At 35.5% G+C, this 17,517-nt stretch overlaps 1 protein-coding gene across 1 annotated transcript; it reads right to left on the minus strand.

Annotated features, from left to right (window-relative positions):
• Window positions 1-200: 200 nt before the first annotated feature.
• LOC121419880 lies at window positions 201-7,431 on the minus strand. Its single transcript, XM_041614344.1, has 4 exons — window positions 7,343-7,431; window positions 5,752-5,805; window positions 3,844-3,975; window positions 201-524 (listed from the first exon to the last, which is right to left on the minus strand). Exons 2-4 carry the CDS (start codon window positions 5,801-5,803, stop codon window positions 205-207), a joined length of 504 nt encoding a protein of 167 aa, XP_041470278.1. The 5' UTR covers window positions 5,804-5,805; window positions 7,343-7,431; the 3' UTR covers window positions 201-204.
• Between the last annotated feature and the right edge of the window lie 10,086 nt (window positions 7,432-17,517).

Raw genomic sequence — 17,517 nt, forward strand, 5'->3', positions numbered from 1 at the left:
GTTATTTTATGATACAAAATTTGACTCTTATTTATTCGTTCATCGTAAAGTGAAAGGAAAATATGTAACAAAAAAAAAACACGGAGACACAACATGCTGGTTATACTTACAATTCTAACTCTATTGATTTCGATTATTTGAAAAGAATACGCGAGTTACAGATGAAATAGTAATAATAATAAAAATACCCGACACGTTCTTTTTCTACAAGAACCCAACAAGGGTAGACATCACAAGAGACGCACACACTATGGCAACACTCGCCTGAATGAAACCAGCGCTATTGCAGTTATCTTCGCTACAAGTGCATGCATCCACATCAGAGTACGTGTCCCCCGTGGCCACCTTGAAAGCCTGATACTGAAGATTGTCGTAGCCCCCGTCGACAAAGCCAACATCGGCAATTATTTCATTAGCCTTGTCTGACTCACTGGTACATCCTGCCTCACTGGTCGTAGCTTCAACCTCCGTGCAACCGCGGAGAGAGAACGTAAATTTCTCAGTCGTACTGCCTACCAGATTCCCTGCATTTATAAAGTTAAATGGGAGTAGGAAATGGGTATCGAAAAGAAGTTTATATATAGGCCTATTGGTATGCTACAAACAAGATTAACACATCGAGAATCTACTCTCAGCCCTCACATTTCATTTTACATTCATACATACAAAATCCCCCCCAAAAACGTGTTTGATGTATATGCTTATTTACTATTTGCTTTCGACCGTGATGGCAGTGGCGTATCGTGGGTCACGCACTTGGGGGCCCCAGCCAAAAAAAAAAGAAAAAAAAGGCTTTTAGTGGGTTCAATAGCCTGCTATATTGACCTCATAAATGTATAGATACATTTTAAGGACCGTGCATTCAAAATGATAATGTATCTCACTAATCAAATAAAGCAAGCGGGAAGCGTGAGCTAAACATTTTTTTATATTCAGATTTTAAAAGGTCAAGTCCAGCCCAGAAAAATGTTGATTTGAATAAATATAGAAAATCATATTAGCACAACACTGAAAATTTCATCAAAATTGGATGTAAAATAAAAAAATGAAATTTTAAAGATTCGATTATTTTTCACAGGACAGTGATATGCACCACTGAGTGACAGGCAAATGACATAGTTGATGATGTCCCTCACTTACTATTTCTTTTGTTTTTATTGTTTGAATTATACAATATTCCGCATGTTCAGTGAGGAATTAATCGTTTTTTACTTGGCAATGAGGAGAAAATTAGAATGTTTCATATTTCATGTAATTGAATACAAAAGAAAAAGTGAGTGGATGACGTCATCAGTCTCCTCATTGGATGCGCAAACAACTGTTTTGTGAAATTAAGCGAAAATTTAAATGTCATAACTTTCTTTTTTTACATCCGACTTTGATGAAATTTTCAGTGCTATGTTTGTTGGATTTTTTTTTATTCGTATCAACGTTTTTCTTTGCAGTGGACTTGTCCTTTAAAAAAGGGCGTTATACGCATTTTATGGACTAAACAAATAATGTAAGAGCTGAGCGCAAGCTGATATTTGTGTATGCATTGACCACAAACTGGGACATTTAAAGACTATTTTTCAGGAAATCATAAAGAGTCATATCCCACTTTGACCATTTCATGCGACCGCCAAGCAAATGCTGATTTTATCTTATTTATTTGTTTATTTTTTTAATTACATCTTAGAAACACATGGAGCACTTTTTGTAGTATTGTAATCATGAACATGATACGTATCTCACAAATCAAATATTACGAGCGCAAAGCGCACGCTGATTTTTTTTTTGTTCACATTCAGACCTGAATAGGGCATTCTAAGGCTTGTTTGTGGATATTTATTAAGACAATACGTATTTCACTAACCAAATGATGCGAGCGCGAAGCGCAAACTGAAAATTATTGATATTCAGACCAAAAAAGAACATGTTAATGTATGTTTTAAGGAATTCATGCAGAGACACGTATCTCACCAATCAGCTAATGCGAATCTAAGCATGGAATGAAAATGTTTTATATTCAAACCTTTCATGGGGTGGCATACTACATGCAAATAAAAATTGACAGATGCATACATATACTCCGAAAAAAAAATCCCCTACAAAAACTCATACTTTCTTAACGAGGGGGGGGGGTCAAAATATCATATTACTGGTGCTTGTGGCATTATCTGTATTGAATATGTACATACAGGTATAAAAAAAAGTGTTTTTTAATTTTATCATTATGCTTTGGCAAAGTCTCCAGACTTTGAAACAGAGGGTCATGGGTTCGAGTCCCAGCCATGGCGTTGTTTCCTTCGGCAAGAAATGTATCTACATTGTGCTGCACTCGACCCAGGTGAGATGAATGGGGACCCGGTAGGATTTATTCCTTGAACGCTTTTGCGCCTATTAACATGATTAATATGGCGGCTTAGCTACAGCCGGGGTAATAATATGATACCAAGTATCAAAGCACGGTTGAGTATATGCACATAGTAACTGCCTCATACAGTGCGTATCAAAAAAAAAGTTTAGACTTAGAGAAAATCCGGTAAAATTATACATTTGTAATATCCTGAAGATTTCTTTCCACATTTTAACATTGGTATAGATCCATTTAAGCAATTGACGATATAACTGTCGAAAAATATTTCCGCTTGAGTAAGCACCACTTACTCTTGAGAAGTTAGAGAAAAATGATTTGCGCAGAACTTTGAAATGTATATGCGAATAAAAGGAGATCGTAATCATGAAGAACACGTTGGATTTAGCTAGTAAAATTGATTTAAAGATGTATTTTACATTTTTAACTTGTTTATTTGCCCAAAACACTTCGAAGAGTGCATTGCGCCCCACCCCACTCCCCCAAACATCAAGGCTATCGTGACGATATTTGTTTTACATCGAGCAGTGATTTAAATGAAATGGCTTAGGCTTGATTTTCATTTTGTTAATCATTGTCAAGCTTGGAAAAGGTGTGGAGAAACAAGCATTAAATAAAAAATGAAATGTAAATCCGCTTTAAATAATTAAAAAAAAACTTAATAATTAAAAAAAAACTTAATGAGAAAATGCTGGAGATGTCTGATGTGAACTCTTGTTTAGATTTAGTTATTTCCTCAGATCGAGCTGACACAAAAGGGGTGAAGGTTGTACTTACTAAGTGTTGAAATTTCAATTTGGGTGGCAAAATTGTTACAAAATGCTTGAATGTATCTGTTTTATTTCAATTTACTAAAAGCGCAAGGGAAATGTATGAGAAATGTTTCGCAAGGTAGATTTGATTCGCCCTTTCTCCTTGACACAGCGTGAATAGCATTTCTGCGCAAACAGATTTCTTCGAGCTTTACAAAAATGGACAGTGGACACTCAAGTCTAACATTCTGTCAAAACTTTTACTTTCATTGGATAGATGAGACCCAAACCTAAGATTATATGTGACGAAATTTCCTACATGTTGTATATTTCTTAATTCCCAGGGCTTTTTCAAAATGTTAACTTTTTTGATGCGCACTGTATAAATTGACATAATTTTCAGTACTAAAACAATTGACAATAAATTATTTAAAAGGAGTAGACAAATAATCGATACAAATGATACTAAACGTGTTGGCCTACACTGCAAAAACTCCGGTGTTGAATCTATATATGTCAACGCCAGAGAAGTATTGAAACAATACCAGTTTGGAATCAAACTGATGCTATTTTAAATACCAATTGGTGTTGTATAAATATCTATCTGGTGTTAGACCAAAACCAGACTGGTGTTGTTTAAACACTTCTCTGGTGTGGACATATATAGATTACTGGCTCGTGTTAAATCAACACCGGATTTTTTGCAATGCACAGGATTCTATCTCTTTTATTTACCTCCAAGTTCTACTTCTGCACACCTAGTTTTATTGACTTCACATTCGACTTCAGAGAGAGCATCCCCGCAATTACCCGCATCGACTGTTTGGTATTTGAAAGAGCCACACGTGTAGCATTTGAGGGCATGACCTTAGAGAGAGAGAGAAAAAAAAGTCATTGGGGATTTAAAAAGCATATATAACAATAAACTTGATTGACATATACACACACTTAAAGTATGATTCGTGAAAGAGCCGTGATGAAGTGGTTCTGACTCTCGCCTTGTAAACAGAGGGTCGTGTGTTCGATTCCCACCGCGGTCGAGCGTCCTTTGGCAAAGCGTTAATGCACACTTTGCCACTGTCGACCAAGGTGCTAAATGGGTTTTTCGGTATGATTCAAAAGATATTGTAGGTTTTAATTTGCCAGCGCCATAATGAGGCTGCGATGAATGCAAGGAATGCTCCCCAGGGAGTGGAAATTGTGCACTTTTCGTGCGGGATTTAAATGAATCCAATGAATCGTCCGCATTCTATCGTGTCTGGATTTGGAACATGTTCGAAGTTCAGATGCGACCAGTCACGACAACCTTGCGTTCGATCTATATAAAACGAATGCAAATGCTCGCAAGACATCGTTTGAAATCGGGGGGAAAATATAGCAGGCTGCCACAATCTGACCGGGGATCAATCGTAAAAGGGATTTTAAGGTGGTTCAACTAGCAACGCTCATGTTAGGTCGCCGTCTCTGCTACGTCACAATGCACAAGTGCATCGTCCATGTTGGCATGAAATACGTCCCATTAAAAATAAAAATATTTTTATGGATTACAATGCAGTATGTGCCATCCAAGATCAGATGTATCGAACAGGATAATGTATTGTCAAGTGACCTTATATGTTTAGAGGCAAATAACAAGTACAAGGTCTTTGCCGAAAATTTGCAAACCAGCATGAACAGCGGTTTTGGCCTAATTTTAGACCTGATGAATATTGCACTGTTTTCCAGCTTCAGAGACTACACTAATGTTTCGTTTCAGAAATTTTGGCCAAAGACTTTTTCGCTGATTCGCGGGTATATGCATCTTTCTTTCTTGTTCAATATCCATTGTGATTACTAGCTCGCTGCTCGTATATGCACTCAGATGTGACCACCCCGTCCTGATAGAAAATGGTATAGATTCGTATAGATAGCAGCAATTTGGTTTTCGAATAGACCGCAGCGCATGAATTAATTATTAATCAATTTTTTCACATATCCAGTTTTACACGATTTGCCCCACGAGTGTTTTTATGAAGTAATTTATGTAATCTATTATTATATTATAATGAAGTAACTAATGATTTTTTATAGCCCAAATGATTTGATTATAAAATCATAATAATGCAACTAATAAAACACTCGTATGAACTTCAGAGGATACAAAACTCGCTAATAATTTAAACGTTACAATAGGCAGGCTGGTATATCGGCGTATCCTGTGCCTGGGAGATACCGCACTAGGCACACAATCCGTCGGCATATGTGTTCCAACTCCGGCGGATTCAGTACCAATTTTACTTTCGGCAGATATCGTTCTTGCAATCGTTTATGCACGTACCGTATGCACGTATACGTCACGTGGTACTTGGCCGCGCGCGATCTCTCAAACTACATCTGAGGGTGGGTGTGTGTGTATAAAAGTTCGTTTGTGTGGATGCGTGCGTGTGCGTGCAAAATCACACCGTTCGCAGGACATTTTGTTTAACCTTCCACCAGACGAGTGTGTTTAATCCAAATTTAATGTTAGAATTTGAAGTAAGCAAGACACTCTGTGGTCAATGATCTTTTGTTGTTATAACATTTTAGATGATATTGGATTTCTTTGAAGAACCTTTTTAATATTCAACCGATCAAATATGAAGCATGTTCAGCGATGCAACTTACCTATTTCAAAACAAAGGCAGGAAAGGAGGAATAGTCCAATGAAATATTTCATGGCTAAAAAAAAGGAGGAGAAAAAAGAAGCATATCAGTAAATGTAATCAAACGATAGGTTCGTCTATGCTGGTAGTTCGAAGTTCCATTATGATATACACTCTAAAAAAAATTGACTCAATATAGGGTAAAATGGGAACATGTATGTTGGTTGGATAAACCCAATATTTTGTAAATTTTACACAATGTTGCGTTGAAATAGCCAAATACGGGGTAAAATTATACCGAGGAAACATGCATGTTCCCTTCCCACCCAATATAGGGTAAATTTTTACACACTGTTTTTAGAGTGTAGTTGTTACATATTTAGTGAGATATGCAACAAATTTGATGCCTTTGTTATAAACTGTATTCTTAAAAAAATGTCTATAAAGCAATTTTTGGTCAATTAGCGCGTCAAGGCATGTATACAGTTGGGTAAGTACATTTTAAAAGCAATATGCTGATACGTTCAAAGTAGAAATACTACAAGAAAAAAAATCAGGCAGTGTTAATTTGTGTTCTTTTCATAGAATGTTTGCAATCTTCTATATCAGACAAACAATATTTTCATTTCCTCACTTTAGAAAGCGTGTTGGGAGGTGACCCTGAGTTACATTTCTGTTGGAATAAACAGTTTATCATTGAAAAGAACACGGAGTAGCGAAACAGTGGGGCAAATAAATGGGTGAGCTACACTTTCGGCGATAATAAAATAAAAGACACGAAAGAATCATCTCTGTTGATCAAATAAACTCTAAAATTAATCAAAGTAGATAACCAAATTCACATTCAATTTAGCAACCTCCCTCACGCACATAAACGTGTTTATGAATCAAACCAAATGAATACTGTTTTTTTTACATGTCTCCCATTAATATCTAAGTACATGCATACTCAGTTCTCCAGATGTCCGTCTGGCGTCATTATACCTCAGTCATATTACTTAAATATAAATTCCAGTTCTGGTAACGATGACTTTTTTACAGAATCTAATATAATGACCACCCAAGAGTCTGTTTGTATGAATAAAAAAATATGTGCCAAAGGATTCTGGAAGAAATTGTGTAATTGCTGAGAAATAAGCAAAATAAGCGTGGATTCGGTCACTTCGGTTGGGTCTTTATTTCAGCAATAATAATAAAATGTCCACGTGTGCCTATTTGTGCTGGCGATCTTCAGTGTGATCGTATTTCAGCTTAGATTTTATGATTTCACGAAGTTCAGTTTATGTAACTTACCAGATCTAGATCCACGATGATATAATCATACTTAACCTTGGTTTTACAGACATTTTTACGAAATTAGTATTTTACTGCAGCTACTATCATTTAGCTTTAAATTTGCACATTACATAATGCTCTGCATCTCACTTTCGCAATAGGTATATATTTATAAATTTAAGTATATACAATAGAAAAGACCTAGTTTCTCAAAAACAATTTCCGTTTGTATCAGCGGTTGTCCTCGCTCTGCAAAATGATTTCAAACACTTTCTATCGTAGTGTATATATCCATGTATTTCTACCTAAGATCCTAGTTGTTAAATGTAAGTACCCACCTGATTCTTGAAAAACTGCTCCCTTAAAAGAAAACAAGAAATGAAAGAAATTCACGACAAGTGGTGGTTGAATCTTATCCCGTTAATGCAAATGACATTGTAATAATTATGCTTTCACCTTAAATACAAGACACGCAGTTATAAAAAAGTCTTTGTTATTCGGGCAGAATACTAACCAATGGAAATGCTCGACTCTTGTCAATAAAGGTTTGGAATGTTAGCAGTGTGTCACGGCTATTTTTAGAACCAGCATCTATGACTTATTAAAAATCGACATGACATACTAGAAAGCATGCAATTTCATCTTCAAAATCGAATTTATTTTACTTAACCCCCCCCCCCCCCCCCGCTCTTGTTATCAATGCTTTAAAGTATATTATTCATGTGATAAATTGATTTAATCTAATTGTACGATATTATACACCGATATATTATTGATATGAAGAGTTTTATTTCTAAATATCGGGAAAAAGGAATTGCTTAACTGTAAAATATGGTACACTCTTAAAACAAATCAGTCAAATTGACTACACCAGTAGTCAGCTGGGAGCAACTGATATGGCAATCACTGATATTCACATTTCTGATATATATTCTAGTCAGAAATAACTCTTTTCTAGCAAATATGACTAGAAAACAGTCAAATATGACTAGAATAACAGTTGCACCCAGCTGACCCTATTAACTAGTCATTTTTGACTGATTTGTTTTTAGAGTGTAGTTGCATGAAACGATTGTTTCAAGACAATGTATTTCAAATAAAGTTTAATGGTCAGAGCATTATTATTAATCTACATCTGGTGCATTAATGTGAATCGATGAAATCTAAGTTAAACTTATTTGTACTTTTTCATATCTTAGGTTTTACGATTCATGAATCTTGTATTAGTTACGATGCATTTAGCGCTACTTAAAAACTGATTATAGTATGATTTTCATATGTAACCTTAAAGTAATGATCGTTTACTTAACCTGTTTTAAAATTATTTTCGTCATATTTTGCGTAAATGGTTTTTCATGGCAAACTTATTTGTTTTTGTCTTTTAATATATTAATTTTTACAATTCTTCGTGTAAATTTAGTTGTCTAGACTTAATTGATGTAGTTTGTAGATTTCTATAGGTGTTTTTCATAGATGTACATTGTTGTCAATTACTGATGTAAGGACCCCATTGGAAATAAGCCATCTCGGCTTTTATGGGCAATCCTGTCAAGGTATACACCACTGTTCATATTTTCATGTACTTGTTCATAGTTACCTGACAAATAAAATCAATCAATCAATCGACGAGAACTCAGATCTAGCCATGTTTATCAGATGACGTGTATTCATCCTGGATTATGATCAGTTGACACGATGAAGACAAAGATATTTTCATCATCTCATCATCTTTTTAAGGATGATAGGTATGACTAGATGATTATATTTGAAAATCTGGGTGGCATCTATAGACTCCTACAATATTGCAATATGAAATGCTAGAGTGAATGAATGATTTGTAAATTAGAAACTTTAATACGAAGTGGAATAATCGAGACTATGGGATTCAATACCATCTGACACAAAAGATCTTTGCCTTCTTGGAACTTCCATGTACACTATCCTCAAAGCTATCCGGAATTAAACCTTTAGTCTCCCTCCTCTTGAGAATGCATCCATATTTTCCTTCGTTAAATGAGGGGATATAATAAAGTCTATAGTCAGAGATTATTATTTTTATGAAGAATCTGCCATTTCCCCTTTTGGGAGTTTTGTTATAAAGCATGAATTTATTAGTAATGCATGAATTTTCGTATGTCACTGGTGCATGTTAAATCCGAAAGGTCTTAGTGGGTCACCTAGGTCCCTTTTGCCCAGTCCATGATGTAAAACTGACCTTTACTCAAAAGTTCATCGAGATCCATTTTTAAGAAAACTATTGGGATCAGAAGAAAATGATTAAGGGCCTTTGTAGGTTTTACCAAATCCTACCTATCCCGCGCTGCCCTAAAAAAAACTTTTCTAACAGCAGGTCAAAGCGATGTATTCACTTTAAATGCTATGATATACTTAACTGCCATTCAATATTTTTTTAAGCTAGTAGGCAGGCCTTGTTGACCGGTTTTCGTTTTCTTGTAATATTATGATTTGCAAGTAATTTATTAGAGACTGTGCCTGTATGATTAATGTATAATCTATGTACAGTTATATATATTTACAGTGCGTCCCAGAAAAAAAACGAAACCGAGATTTAGCGATGATTTATCGTAACTTCATCAGAAATACAATAGACCAATGACCTACCAATGTAAAGCTTAGATTCTCCTCTTTCATGTGATATTACTTAGATTATTTGTCATTTACGCATGAGTGAGCAAAAACAATTTGAAGAAAGGATACCAAAAGCTCATTTGGCGGGGGGTATCTGAATTTCAAAAAGAAAATCACATGACTAAAAAGTTCAATATCTGCTCTTTAGTTTGATACCATAATCACAAAAATGGTCAAATAGTAAAGTTATGATCCCTTGAAACAATGCTTGTAATTTCCATAATTTCATTAAATAAACGTGTTTTCACAGATTTCCAATTGAAGCTATCGCACGGTAACAAAAAACTAAGTGCATGGCTGATCGTCAACAAACGGAGTGTCGAGTGAGTTTGAACGCTAGCATGTAAAACCTCTTCATTTTTATGAAATTACTGAAATTCAAGCCTTATTTCATATAACCCGAACCTTGTTATTTCTTTACCATTTTCTGTAAATGAGGTATCAAATTAAAGAGCAGATATTGAAATTTATAAAACCCAGATATGGCCCGCCAAGTGACTTTTTGGTATCCCCTTTTCAAATTGTTTTTGCTCACTCATGCGTGAATGAAAAATAATCTCAGTAATTTCACATGAAAGAGGAGATGTTAAGCTTTAAAATTGTAGGCCATTTGTCTATTGTATTTGTGATTAAGTTATGATAAACCATCGATAAATCTCGGTTTCGTGGGACGCACTGTATATATACGTATACATATATATGTGTGTGTGTGTGTATATATATATATGTGTGTTTGTGTGTATGAGGGAGTGTGTGTGATTGTGCGAAGAGTAGAGTAGACATCAAGGATGAAGCAAAGTATACCCTATGTTGTAAAGCTTTCGGTTCCTGGCCTCTTTCAGTTTTTATTTGCTAAACAATAATGATGGACGCGGGCGCGAAAGGACGCGCTTTGTAGCTCCTCCAGGAATTTAGACTGTTGTGCTCAATATTTTGGAAAAATGTAACCTTTTGCACTTTGGACCATACTATATGGAATAATCCACATCAGTCTACCAATACTGCTGACTACGCTGGACCCTTTGGAGCAAGGTATGACTATCTCATTATACTGATTTTATTGTTTCAAATTAACGTCTTCTGATCGAGAAACTCACAATGAAAAGCAAATCAGCTGCGAAGGGATACAACGAGGTTGCTGCTACAAAAGGCCCGAGCGGCCCGGGGCGAAACCATGACGCCACGCCTGCCGGAGCTATGCAAGCCTCGCCAACGCGCAAGCATCATGAGCAAAGATCTAGTGCGCGTTCCCGATCCCCGACGAGGTCAACAAACTCTCGATTCAGTGATGACGGAGGCGAAGAAGGGTCTGCTGCATGCGTATGAGGTACCAGGCGTAGAAGAAGGGTTGGAGGTGGCTATCAAAAAAGCTCTGCAAGTTATTCTTCTAGAAGAATCGTTCGTAAAGAACCTAATCAGCTCCATAAAATCTGTTCTTGTGAAGGAAATTGAATCAGCAGTTTCTGATCATGTTGAGTCCATCTTATTCGAGAATGCAAATCTTCAGGAGGAAGTTGGTCGTCTAAAAAACAGAGTCGAGTCGCTAGAAGCTGCAGCTGATGAGGCGGAGCAGTATTCACGCCGCAATTGCCTGATTTTCAGTGGTATTGCTGAATCTGCAAACGAAGATACTGATGCCAAGATCATAGAGGTGTGCCAGAGGAATCTGGGTGTTACAGTGAAACAAGAGGACATCGATCGTTCTCACCGCCTTTCCAGCCATGCTGCGCTTGAGAACAAGCAGAAGGAGCCACGTAAGCCCCGGAATATCATCATCAAATTTTCCAACTACAGGGCAAGAGAGGCTGTATATGCATCTAGGGCTAAGCTGAAAGGCCTTTCAATTTACATCAATGAAAATCTAACACGAAAGCGATCTCAGCTGTTCTGGCAAGTGAAGAAGGGAAACCTCCCGCAAGTCCACAAAGTCTGGACTCAAGACGGAAGGATAACAGCGATAAATAAGAGTGGGAAAAGAGTTGCTCTTTCAAGTGTAAAGGACCTCGGAAAACTTGATCAATTGAAAGAATGAGACAATCTCAATCAAATTCACTGAACTGTAAAACTTGGTCTGCTTGAGCACACAGGCGTTCCTGTTTACCATTTGCTTTTAAATTGCACTATTAAATGTACGATTTGTTTTTAATAAGGTTATTTACTAGTACCTGGTTATTATTCTATTGTATATTTGTATAAAATTACATTCATAACTTACGCGTAATACTTTTCACTTGTTTTGAAATGTGTCAATTTACATTTTATTGTTATTGTTGCTGTTGCTATTTTGCACATATTCGTTTTGCTATATATTTGATTATTAAAATGTTAAATGTATATAAATTGCTTAGAGTGCTGGAAGTAAAATATGAACCTAATTTCAACATAAGTTTTAATGATTAAATACCCATGTTCAATTTGTAATAAATCTGTAAAAATAAATCAAAAGGCTTTGTTATGCACTGTATGTTCACAGTGGGTGCATATAGTTTGTGGCGGGGTCTCAAGAGAGACCTATGATTCAGACGAACTGTTTGAAAATTGGCAGTGCCCGAAATGCATTCTGCAAAGTGTATTACCTTTTTGGAATGATCCTGATGTATCTACTGAAGTCATGTATAACTGTAATAATATTTCTGTCGACGCAAATGATGATATGTCAACCGAAACTAATGATTTTGCTCTAAAAGGTATTAAAGGTATTAAATTAGCTCATCTTAATGTCAGAAGCATTGTTAATAAAGTTGCTGATTTACAATGTTTGCTGAATAATAACCCTTATGATCTACTAGGAGTGTCAGAAACATGGTTAACAAAAGAACATTCTGATAGCTTGATTTCTGTTAAAGGTTATAAGTTTGAGAGGAGGGATAGATGTACTCATGGAGGTGGAGTGGGATGTTTCATATCAGAAAATTTATCATATATAAGAAGATTGGATCTTGAATCTGTTGCCTTAGAAATAATTTGGTTGGAGTTGCAACGTAGAAATAGTAGCTCATTATTTATTGGTATATTGTATAGAAAACCCGATAATCATTTAGATTTTTTTGACAGTCTTGAAAGTAATCTCGAGAAATTGTATACAGTTACAAACAATGTCATCCTTCTTGGTGATTTTAATTGTAATATGCAAACCGTGAATAATCTTTCTAGAAAAGTTTCCAGTCTCCTTACTACAATGCAAATGACACAGGTTATATCTGAACCCACTAGAATTTCACCACATAGCCAGTCAGTAATCGATTTGGTATGTATTTCTGATTCACCTGTTGACAATATTATTAAATCAGGAGTGCAGTCAGCTGGACTTAGTGATCACTCTGTGATTTTTACTGCAATTAAAGGGAAACATCAACCCCTTTCTCCCAAAATAACTAAATGTCGTTCTTTCAAGTACTTTGACAGTGAGAAATTTAAAGATGATGTAAGGAAAGTTGATTGGCATGAGTTTTATTCCTGTGGGACTGATGTTGAAAAATTGTGGCACTCCTTTAAAAACGCACTCCTAGACATTTGTGACTGGCATGCCCCCGTGATATCAGTGCGGCAAAAACAAAGAGGGGTACCTTGGATAAATGATGATTATTTGGTGTTAGCACGCGAAAGGGATTATTATCGAAAGCAATTTAGAAAAACAAGATTAATTCATTGGTGGAATAAATTTCAGTCTTCCCGTAACAGAGCTAATAACTTGATTAAAAATTTGAAAAAGAAGTATTATCAGGACAAATTTAAGGACTGCGGAAATGACATAAAAAAGAACTGGAACATTTTATCGAAGCTTCTACCTAAGAAAAATAAAACCACGAGTCATGATGTTAAGTTAACAATTGATGATGGTCAAATACCTAACAATGAAATAGCTCTCGTTCTAAACAAAGTCTTTAATGAAGTCGGCACATGGTTGCAAGCCCCTTCGAATAATTTCTCGAAAGATTTATTAAACAATTTACAAACTCTTTTTATTCCAGATTGTGAATTTAAATTTTGTGCAATCAAAAAGGAGTATGTTTTGAAAGAGCTATTACATATTGATTGTTCGAAAGCGGTCGGAGTAGATGGTATTTACCCTAAGTTTCTTAAGCTGGCAGCAGAGAGTATAGCTGGACCTTTAACCCATTTATTTAATGCAACTTTGCAAACTAGTGTTATTCCAGAAGATTTTAAGACAGCAAGAATTACTCCTGTACATAAGGGAGGATCTTTTGATATTGACAATTATAGACCAATATCTGTGCTTCCAGTCCTGTCCAAAATACTAGAGAGAGCAGTACATGATCAATTGTATAAGTACTTAAATGCAAATGATCTACTGGCAAATTGTCAGTCTGGCTTCAGACCGTCTTATTCCACTGCCACTTGTCTAACTGAGATTACATACTTTTTGTATGATAAAATGGACCGAAAACATGTTACTGGTGGTATTTTCTTGGACCTACGCAAAGCTTTTGATGTTATTCCTCACAATTTTATACTTGCAAAACTTAAGTATTATGGTATTACTGGCAATTAATACAACTGGATGGAATCGTATTTAACAGACAGAAGGCAATTTGTAATGATTAACAATTGTCGCAGTGAATTTTTAAAGATAAAATCAGGTGTTCCACAAGGATCTATATTGGGTCCATTGATATTTTGTATTTTTATTAATGACATGTGTAATTTGAAATTGCATGTACATTCTAAAATGTCTCTTTATGCTGATGATACCGCCATTTTTAATCACGGTGAATCAATTCAGGAGGTACAAAAGTATTTGCAAGATGATTTTGATTCAATATGTAAATGGTTGGACTTAAATAATATGCATTTACACCCGCAAAAAACAAAAGCCATGGTATTTGGTCAAAAGAAAAAGTTGAGGGGTGCTCATTTGCCAGTGAAATTCAGGAACATACAATTAGAAAATGTAAAAAAGATTAAATACTTAGGTGTCATGCTCGATCCGGGCTTGACTTGGTGTGAACATATTACTAATATCGTTTGTAAAATATCTCGAGCAATAGGTTGTATAAGGCGGATTAAGCATTTACTGTCCTTTGATATCATGAAGAAGCTGTACTTTTCTATGATTTTACCTTACATTGATTACTGTAGTACATCTTGGGGAAGCAGTGCAAAAATACATTTAGATAAGATACAAAAACTTCAAAATAAATATGCCAGGATGCTTTTGAAAAAAGATTATAATACATCACAAATATCTCTGTTGCAGTCACTGAAGTGGCAATCAGTAGATCAGCGTATAAATATCAGTATTGTGTTTTTGTATATAAAATAATGAACAATTTAGTTCCAAATTATTTAAAACCTTTAGTATGTAAACGGCCCGTGAAATACAGGACACGGTTTTCTTTGCGATGCCCCCTTCAGCTTCCCAAAGCTAGAACTGAATATAAAAGAAAATCTTTCGCATATTTCGGACCCAAATTATTTAATGCACTTCCTTCAAATTTACAAGCCTGTACGTGTACCTCCTTGTTAGTTTTTAAAAAAATTATGCAAAGCCTTTCATACGAATTGATGAAGAGCGAAATAATATTCCATTGATTTACAATGCTATGTACTTGTATGTTTAGATTGTCACTTCCCACTCTAAATTTTTTGATGTTAATTGTTTCTGATGTTAAATAGTTTGTATTTTGTATTTTTGACGTTGAATGTTTTTTGATGATATATTTTATATTTATCTTGACATGTATTTTAAACTGCAGGGCGCCTTTGTAAAGCAGTTTTAAGAACTGAACAGGCCTACCCTGCAGTATAAAATAAATAAAACAAAATAAATAAATAAATAAACAAAACAAATAAAGCAAATCATAGAATGAGCATAGAGCTATTTTTGTAATAGCTCTATGGAAAGAGCAACAATTATTTGCAACATAGTGTATACTTTGCTTCATCCTTGATTCTAATAGCTCTATGATTCTACTCTACTCTTCACACATATATTATAAACAACCTTCAAAGCGATTAGTACATATATCCACGCCTCTCTCATTATATGTATATATATATAATAAAAATAGAAATATATAATAAATAATAGAACTGACAGAAACGCAAGACAGTTTCTAGATCTGTTATTTATGTTTGGGATGAAGCATTATGTTCAGGAATCGACTCATCGCTATGGACATACCTTAGATCTTCTTATATCTCGAGAATCAGAAAATGTCCTCTCAGATGTCGCCATTCTTCCGGGACTATCGGATCACTTTGCAATTCAGTGCAACTTGCTTTTAAGGAAACCTAAAGCTGTTCGTCAATTAATCGTCACACGAAACTTAAAACTGATGGATCGTGCAAAGTTTCAAACCGGTGTCCATGCAGCGTTATCGTCCATCGATTTTGAACACAACGACGTTTCTTCATGTGTCAACCATTATGAGAACTCTCTACATAGTTTACTTGATCAGCTTGCTCCAAAGAAGACTCGAACAATCGTTATCAAGCCTCGGGCACCATGGATGACTGATGACATTCGTAGTGCAAGGCGTCTTCGACGTCGACTTGAGCGGCGTTGGAGATCTTCTAGAAATCCTGCTGACCGACTTCTATATGTGGAGCAGAAGCAACATGTGTCTCAAATGATGGACCAAGCACAGAAACGGTATTATTCTTCTTCCATTGCAGATTGTTCAGGAAACCAGAGACGTTTGTTTAAAATTGTTAACAAATTATTAGACAGGAAGAAGGATCCCATATATCCTAACACGGATAATGATCATGATCTAGCAAATCGTTTTTGTAATTATTTTGTAGGTAAAATAAGAGGTAATCATGAAGAATTAGCCACTCTTAGTTTTAACACAAGTACTGATGCCTTTTCAAATATTGTCCCTATCACTGCCACTGGTATGTCTGAATTTGCTCCTGCCACAATTATTGAAATTAGGAAAATTATCATGAATACCCCTGTATCTTCATGTGGTTTAGATCCTATACCCACTTGTCTAATTAAAGAATTTGTCAGTGACTTTGCTCCTTACATCACTGACATAGTTAATATGTCCTTGAAGTGTGGATCATTTCCTGAATGTTTGCAGCATGCCATTATCAAACCCCTACTGAAAAAATACTCACTTGACAGACAAGATTTGAAGAATTATAGACCAGTAGCAAATCTGAAATACCTTGGCAAACTGATCGAAAGAGTTGTTTCAAATCGACTACAAACTTACATGAAGAATGAAAATTTGCATAATCCTTTCCAGTCAGCATACAGGGAGATGCATAGTGTGGAAAGTGCTTTGTTACGGGTAACCAATGATATACTTACTGGTATGGATAATGGAAACGTTACAGGTTTGGTATTGCTAGATCTCAGCAGTGCCTTTGATACTGTTAATCATCGCATTTTGTCTTATAGATTGAAAGAAATAGGTCTAAGTGGTATAGTTTTAAGGTGGTTTGAGTCTTATCTTTGTCATAGATCACAAGAAGTTTGTATACATGATGCTCACTCTGCCTCAGTAAGTATAGATTTTTCGGTCCCGCAGGGATCTGTTCTCGGTCCGCAACTTTTTAATATTTACACACTACCCACCCATTCAATATATTATACAGAGACATAGTGTCAGTTATCATATGTATGCGGATGACCTACAACTTTATTTCACTTGCAGACCAGTTCAAACGGAAATAGATGAAAATGTACAAAAACTGGAAAACTGTATAGCTGATATAAGGAACTGGATGATTGAGAGTCACTTAAAACTAAATGATGCAAAGACAGAATTCATTTTATTTGGTAACAGAATACAGCTTAGTAAAGTTCATATATCTCATGTCCAAATTGGCTCTGCCCGTGTAACTTCTGTACATCAGGCTAAGAATCTTGGAGTATTATTTGATTCTG

This window comes from Lytechinus variegatus, chromosome 8, assembly GCF_018143015.1.
Source record: "Lytechinus variegatus isolate NC3 chromosome 8, Lvar_3.0, whole genome shotgun sequence".
NCBI classification, from domain to species: Eukaryota; Metazoa; Echinodermata; class Echinoidea; order Temnopleuroida; family Toxopneustidae; genus Lytechinus; species Lytechinus variegatus.